The sequence below is a fragment of the Actinia tenebrosa genome, unplaced genomic scaffold, assembly GCF_029948245.1.
Source record: "Actinia tenebrosa isolate PJP-AT-01 unplaced genomic scaffold, QUT_ActTen_1.0 PGA_scaffold3__52_contigs__length_22856419, whole genome shotgun sequence".
Classification (NCBI taxonomy): domain Eukaryota; kingdom Metazoa; phylum Cnidaria; class Anthozoa; order Actiniaria; family Actiniidae; genus Actinia; species Actinia tenebrosa.
In genome coordinates this window covers 6,518,697-6,525,735 of record NW_028292580.1, presented here as the reverse complement: position 1 = coordinate 6,525,735, position 7,039 = coordinate 6,518,697, and the positions used below count along the sequence as shown (strand labels likewise).

Here is a 7,039-nt window from a genome sequence, read left to right as displayed (position 1 = left end):
TAATGATAAACAGGTAAATGTTACACTGTGAAAAGATGAAAAAACTTACTGACGTTATTAATAAAGCAGTTTTGATGTTTACACAATGTTGTTTATTTTCTACAACATTTCTTTACACAATGAAATCCCTTTTGAATCTTAAATGTCTAATGTAATCCCTGGTAGTAGAACTGTCCCCTGATTCAACATCTGAAACCACATTTCAATATACACTGCAAAGTAGTTCTATTATTTTTGATTACCCACCAATAAAATGATTCATAATTACATTACTTGAACAGTTAGGAACTATTGTACTATGATAAAATGACTGTTTGAAACGGTATTTTCAATAGTATAAAGATGTCACGTTGCATTTGTTATAGAATGTTGCTTTGTCAGGCTTTTTTATAGAATATATATGGGAAATAAGGCAAATGAAAGCCTAAACCTCATTTTTGAATAAAATTTTTGCTTTGGGTTAACACTTTGATTCTACTTTCATTGGTCATCTCCACTTCCAAACAAGTTAAACTTTCCGAATAACAAGATTTTAGCCTTGTACAACAGCCTTTCTTCAAGAAAATAGTTTTTGGCACTCACTGCTTGAATACGAAAAGAATTCTCTCTGAATATAAAAGTGCAAATAATTTACTGTAAATTAAATCAATCAATGTACATGTATTCCTCACTATTCTTAGAGACAGCATTTGGGTGCCCTTTACTAGTTAAGCAATAGAAAACTTTTTCCGTGTTTACATAGCCTGATAGTAACACGAGGGGAGGTTGGGAGAATTCGAGACAGTTATACAAACCCGAGACGTAGTCGAGGGTTTGCATAACTGTCGAGAATTCCCCCAACCCCCCGAGTGTTGCTATCAGGCTATGTAAACACAGAGAAAAAAGTTTTCCATTGCTTTTATAAAATAAATACTAAGGGAAAACATTACCACTTGCAAGAAAATAAATCTTTATTTGAATTTGATTCTCATATCAAAATACAAATTCTCCATACATCACGAACTTCGATTGTTAGCCAATCAAATTTTGTGTAATAAACGCCAAGGAAAAGGCAAATGTGAAGCGAGAAAGAATCGCTACCTATTTTCAACATTTATCATTCTAAAACTTTAAAACAAATACAAAGAAATGTCCAAAGATTGAATAGAAATCTTAATAAAAGATTTCAGAATTGATTATCTTTACGAAAGTGATCAAAAGTGGATAACAAGTGTCACTGTGAATGGAATTCTCGGTTGAGAGAAACGTGGTTTTGCTCAATTTGACAGCGAGAAAACATGGCAGCGAAGTTGATTGTTTCGTCTTGCCTCGAGAAGATATTTTGTGGAGCTGAAGAGCCTTGAAATACTTGTATTCTTTATCGGGCGGTGTATTTAAATCATGAGAAAGCACGTCGCTGAACAACCGCAGCTATCCTGACGGAGGACCTGTGTTGTAGCTCCTGAGGGAATTCTCTTTGCGGTGACCAACGAGAGATTGTCATGATATTACGATCAGAAAGACCTGCATGAGACCATAGGGTTATGCCTGTGGCCCTGACACAAGTCAAAATTTGGAACTTCGTCTTCAAAATACATTTTTGGGGGCGTTTTTTTCCTCGAAAGAAACTGTAAATTTTTAATTTTTGAACTTGTATTGGGAAAACACGAGAGTTGTGACGTCACAACTGTGTTTACATATCCTCATGCAAACATGGCTATCAACCAATCACAGCGTGCGTACTATTTAATTTATTTTATAAAGTAGACTAGGCTACTTTACATGTTTTTGGAAGGTTCTAGTCGAAATGCCAATGATTAGGCAGTTAAAAGAACAATAATTGATAAATTAAACGAAACTTACCTGTAAGTTGAAGTTTGATAGAGATTCTACCGTAGCATTTGCAGAAATGAGGAGGTCACGTGAGATAGCAAGCATGCGTATCCGAGCTCAGTCTTTAAAGAATTTTGGGTGACTTTGAAAAGTACATATGGGGGCATACACTAATGCCCAGGGTGAATGGGTTTTAGGGAGGGATGTGACCTCCTCATTTCTGCAAATGCTACGGTAGAATCTCTATCAAACTTCAACTTACAGGTAAGTTTCGTTTAATTTATCAATTCTACCTCGCATTTGCATACAATCGGAGGTCACGTGAGATTTCAAAGCTCAAAGTCTCACAAAATTAGCCCTCACAACAGTAATAGCTACATGAATTTTATTTCTACTGAGATTCATGTATAATAATGTCAAAATGAAACCTTGTAACATAGGTAAAAGAACAATTAACAATAAATTTGTAACAGCAATATAGGACTAAGCCTGAATATTAATTGTTCGAGGAAGCCAACACTGCTTCTGCAAAGTTATTTGGCTTTACAACTGGTCTGTCATAGAATCGTGCAAATACTGACTCTGAACTCCAGCCAGCTGTGGTCATTATGTCTTCAATAGGAACGTCTGCAGCTTTAGCTGCTGAAGTTGACGCTGACCGAGTACTATGACTTTTAAAAACGCTAGTGTCAATTCCAGCTGCTTTCATGGTTTGTTTAATCCACCTAGAGATAGAGTCTCTGGATGCTGGTCCATGAGGCTTGGCATGACAAATAAGCAGTTGACGAGAATCCTTCCTAAGGGAAGCAGTTCTTTCAATGTAAACATTCAACAGAGTAAGCACACAAAGTTTTTCATCTAAAGTGTAACGCTTGAAGACAATGGGAGTCAAGTGTCTGTTTTTCCCCCCAGTGTTTCTGGTCTGTTTTAGGCATGAAGTTATATTGAATGAGATTTCATTTGGCTGTACATTCATGTTATCTAAAGACAGTAACTGGAGTGTTTGTGTTCTTTGAGCGGATATAAGTACCATAATCATGACTAGCTTATGCGTGAGCAGTTTGAGAGATAGTTCTCTGGCTGTAGGGAATTTCTTCAAGTGAAGTAGCACTTGCTGTGGATCCCATGTGGCAATATATCGTGGCAATGCAGGTTTGAGGTTAAACAACCCTGACATAAATCTGGACACAACAGGATGGCTGCCCATCTTCCCCCCTTCAATTTTGATGAAGCTTGATAAAGCACTTCTAGCTGTTCCTACTGCACTGTAACCCATAGATTTAGATAAATGACACAAAAATTGAAGGACATTTTGAAGGCTGGGCTGAAAACTATGAACATTATGCTCCTCGCAGAACTTGACCCATGCTCCAACATATGTCGGATATTGCTTACGAGTCCCTGTCCTCCAGGATTGAAGTATAATGTCAAGAGGTTCGCCTGTTACTCCTTGATTTGTAAGAGCTAACCTGATACAAGACAACCAAGAAGTTGCAGTTTGGGGTAAAGTGGATGTACCTCCTCTGGGCTGTGAGGCAGCATCAGTGTTTTTCGTTTGTTTGTTATCTTTATTGGTTGAGCTTGGAGCATTTGCAATAGCCTCGGATACCAGAACTGTGTTGTCCAATGAGGAATTATCAAGATTGCCATTACTTTGTCTAACTGTATTTTCTGAAGAACTTTCCCTATAAGGCTAAAAGGGGGAAAGCAGTATATTAGTTGATATTTTCCCCAGTCAATTGTAAATGCATCAATGGCTATGGCACCTGGGTCAGGTTTCCAGGCTACATATTTTTGGACTTTATGGTTAAGTCTAGAAGCAAACATGTCTATCTCCGGCATTCCCCAACATTTTGTGAGGTTTTGAAAAGAGTCTAGGTCAAGGGACCACTCAGTATTGCTGTCATTTTTCCGGCTGGCTTCATCTGCCTCAGTGTTAAGACAGCCAGGCAAGTGGGAGACAGACAGTTTTAAGCTTCTTTCTTTACACCATAGTATAGTATCCCTTGTAATTTCATTACATTGTGGGGAATGAGTGCCTCCCATATGCTGGAGGTATGCGACTGCTGTGGTATTATCACATAGCACTTTTATAACCTTGTCATGCAACTGATGACATAGAGATTTAAGGCATAAAAACACTGCTTTCATCTCTAGAAAATTAATGTGGTTAAGTGATTCCTCTGGTGACCATCTTCCCCGTGCTATTAAGTCTGTTCCTTCAATTATGCCACCCCAGCCTGAGAGTGAACTATCAGTTTTTAGGGTGAGCTCAGGTGGTTGTAAGACTAGTGGGCAAGGGAAGAGGTCACATTCCCTAATCCACCATTCTAGATCTTTCCTAGCAACGGGTGAGATGCTCATTTCACTATCTAGATTCCAATTATGTGATTTTAGTGCATTTGTTTTGTCATTCTCTAGGGACCTATAAAATAGGGGTCCATAGTACACTTCAGGGAATGAGGCAACCATAAGGCCTACTACAGAGGCAACTTCTCTTATAGGTACAAGTCCCTGATGTTTTAATAGTTTTGCACATGATTGTTTTAGCTTGTCAACTTTATCAGGAACCATAGATATATCCATAGTAGTCGAGTTAATAATGAATCCCAGGAATTTAACTTGCTGTGATGGTGTAATTATTGATTTGATGTCATGGACTGTAAAGCCCAATGAGTTAAGCAAGTTAGTTGCATCTTTAGTTTGATTATTAAGTTCCCGAGGGGTATCAGCTAACAAAAGAATGTCATCGATATATCCCACTAAATGGTTGCCCTTAACTCTAAGGGTAGCATAAACTGGTTTCATAAGCTTAGTGAATGACCTAGGGGCACTAGATAGCCCATTAGGTAAGCATGTAAATTCATATAATGTATTTTTAAAATTAAATCTGAGGTACTTTCTGTGTTCAAATGCTATAGGCACTGAATAGTACGCATCCTTGAGATCAAGAACTGCCATCCATGACCCTTGTTTAACGAGTTGGGCAGCTGATTGTAAGGACTCCATTTTAAAATGCTCATAGGTTACATGTTCATTGAGTCTTTTTAGGTTTAGGATCAGCCTGTGTGATCCATCCTTTTTGGGTCTTGTGAATATGGTTGATATGAACTCATCTTCACAGTGAGTAGTTTCCACAATAACATTTTTATCTCGCAATTTAGCAATCTCTTTGTCTATAATTTGTTCCTCTCCTTTGGAGAAATGAATGCAGGGAGCTACTGTTTGATGAGGCTCTGAGTCAAAGGCTATACGATAGCCAGTTACGATCTCAAGTATGGTACTATCGGATGTTAGCAACCTCCAGGTGTCTATAAAATTAGCTATATTACCAGCTTTAAAATTTATGTTGATAGTGCATGCACTTACCAGGTCATTAGAGCTTTTTGTGTCTATTTTGACTGTTGTCGTTGTTTTGTGCTCTGTCTCTGACCTTCTTTCCTTTTCCAGGGTTTGTAGTCCTGGCCTCTGGAGTTTTTTGAATTCCTGTATTTGCTACCATGCGAATTACCATATGAATTGTTGCTACGGTAGTCTTTGGATTGGATTCTGGCACCAATTTTGTTCTGGTCACCAATATCTTTCAATTGTTTTTGGAGGTCATCTCCAAAAAGCATGTCAGAGAAGGGAATCTGTGAAGAGCACAGATAGGCATAATCCTTGCCTATGTCTGACTTCATAAACAATTTTCTCTGCACATTTATCTCATAGTTTGCATGTGAGAAGAGAGATAAGGCCTCTAAGCCCTTTTTCTTCATCTGCTGAAGTTGGTCGCCGCTCAGGTGCCCTGTCATGGACAGGTCAGTCATGCGCATGACTGGTATCATTCCTTTCACTAGAGCTTGTTGAATTTTGTACATTTGTGCATCAGTTTTTCTAGTGTAATCTCTGAGCCTTCGCCAGATGCCTGGATTCACCCTAGTAGGCTTTGCATTTTGACAGTTTTCCGGCCTTTCTATGCGATCTAACTTGTCTTTTAATGCTTTATCCGACATACGATGTCGAAGCATTTTGTCAACTAGCTTAGCGAGCTGGTTATGTTGGAGCTTGGCCCCAGTTATGTCATCAGACTCGTACTCCTTTTGGAGTTCGGCTAGTGTTTCATCAATATCTGACTCACCAGATTCATGTTCGTGTTCAGATTCATCTGAGACATTGTTTTTACCAATGATCTCATTCATGATTTCCTCAGGGTCTCGATCATCCTCGCCATCAGGCGTGCTCGTGGAGCGGCCATCTTGGCGCCGTTTTTTGGCGGGACGATCTTCAGGGGCCGCTGAACGTTTTGCCGGCCCTTTGCCTTTTCCCTTCACGGAAGGGGTTCTTGAAGAGTCTTCTTGCAATTTTGTAGGATTTTCTTTTCCAATTAGATGTTCTGTAAGTTGATTAATCGCTGATGTTAAGCGGGTAAGTTGGTCGGTTGATGTATCGAGCGGCATGGCCGACTCCGAAGTTCCTTCACCACTGTCAACGGTCTTCTTGGAATGACTTTCCGGTCCCTTTCCTTCGTCTTCAGTAGTATAGGGGATGGGGGTTCCAGCGCAACGACCACCGGAGGATTACCCGTCTAAAGTAAATTCCTCGATTCGTACCGCGATTACCCGCATCCCGCGTCTATGTAGTTAAGAGCGACTGTCTGTAAGGGTCGAGAACCTGATTTCAGCGACCACTTGGTCAAATTCTTCATACTTTGCCTGAAGATACCCTTGGATGGACCATTTACAAAAATCATATTAAAAGGTTCCAGCGGATTTTTATTTTTGAGAAAATCCCAAAAGAGTGAAATGGTCGCCAAGCGCCGGTTTTCGGCTTCGATAATCGTCCCAAGGATACCCCAAGAACAAATGGTCGCTGTGGCTACAAAATTCGCCCAATCGAGATGAAACTTTTCACAAACCTAGGGTAACATTTCAGCTTTTAAACTAGCTATAAAACTTTGCTGTATCTGGAAGGAATTATTTATTATATGTCGAAATACTAACGGTACTGAAAAATTACCGAAAGAAAGGAGCTATGTTTATCGAGCAAAAGCATCTACTGGTACCTAATTTTCTTGGGAATAAAATTGATTTCCTTAAAGATAAGCTATTAAAGTTAAACTGTACCAAATTTGAAGCTCAAAATCGAAGTATTTCTCAAGTTATTGCTTTTCAAAAACATTGTTTATTTCTTACTGGTTTAAGGGTCAAATGTCAACAAACTACAACTTCAAAGATTCCAGTTAATG

General features: G+C 39.1%; 1 protein-coding gene across 1 annotated transcript; it reads right to left on the bottom strand.

Annotated features, from left to right (window-relative positions):
• Nucleotides 1-2,152: 2,152 nt before the first annotated feature.
• Nucleotides 2,153-6,251, bottom strand: LOC148908331 (uncharacterized). Its single transcript, XM_089035829.1, has 3 exons — nucleotides 5,511-6,251; nucleotides 5,182-5,307; nucleotides 2,153-3,505 (listed from the first exon to the last, which is right to left on the bottom strand). The coding sequence occupies exons 1-3, from the start codon at nucleotides 6,249-6,251 to the stop codon at nucleotides 2,309-2,311; spliced, it is 2,064 nt and encodes a 687-aa protein (XP_088891955.1). The 3' UTR covers nucleotides 2,153-2,308.
• Between the last annotated feature and the right edge of the window lie 788 nt (nucleotides 6,252-7,039).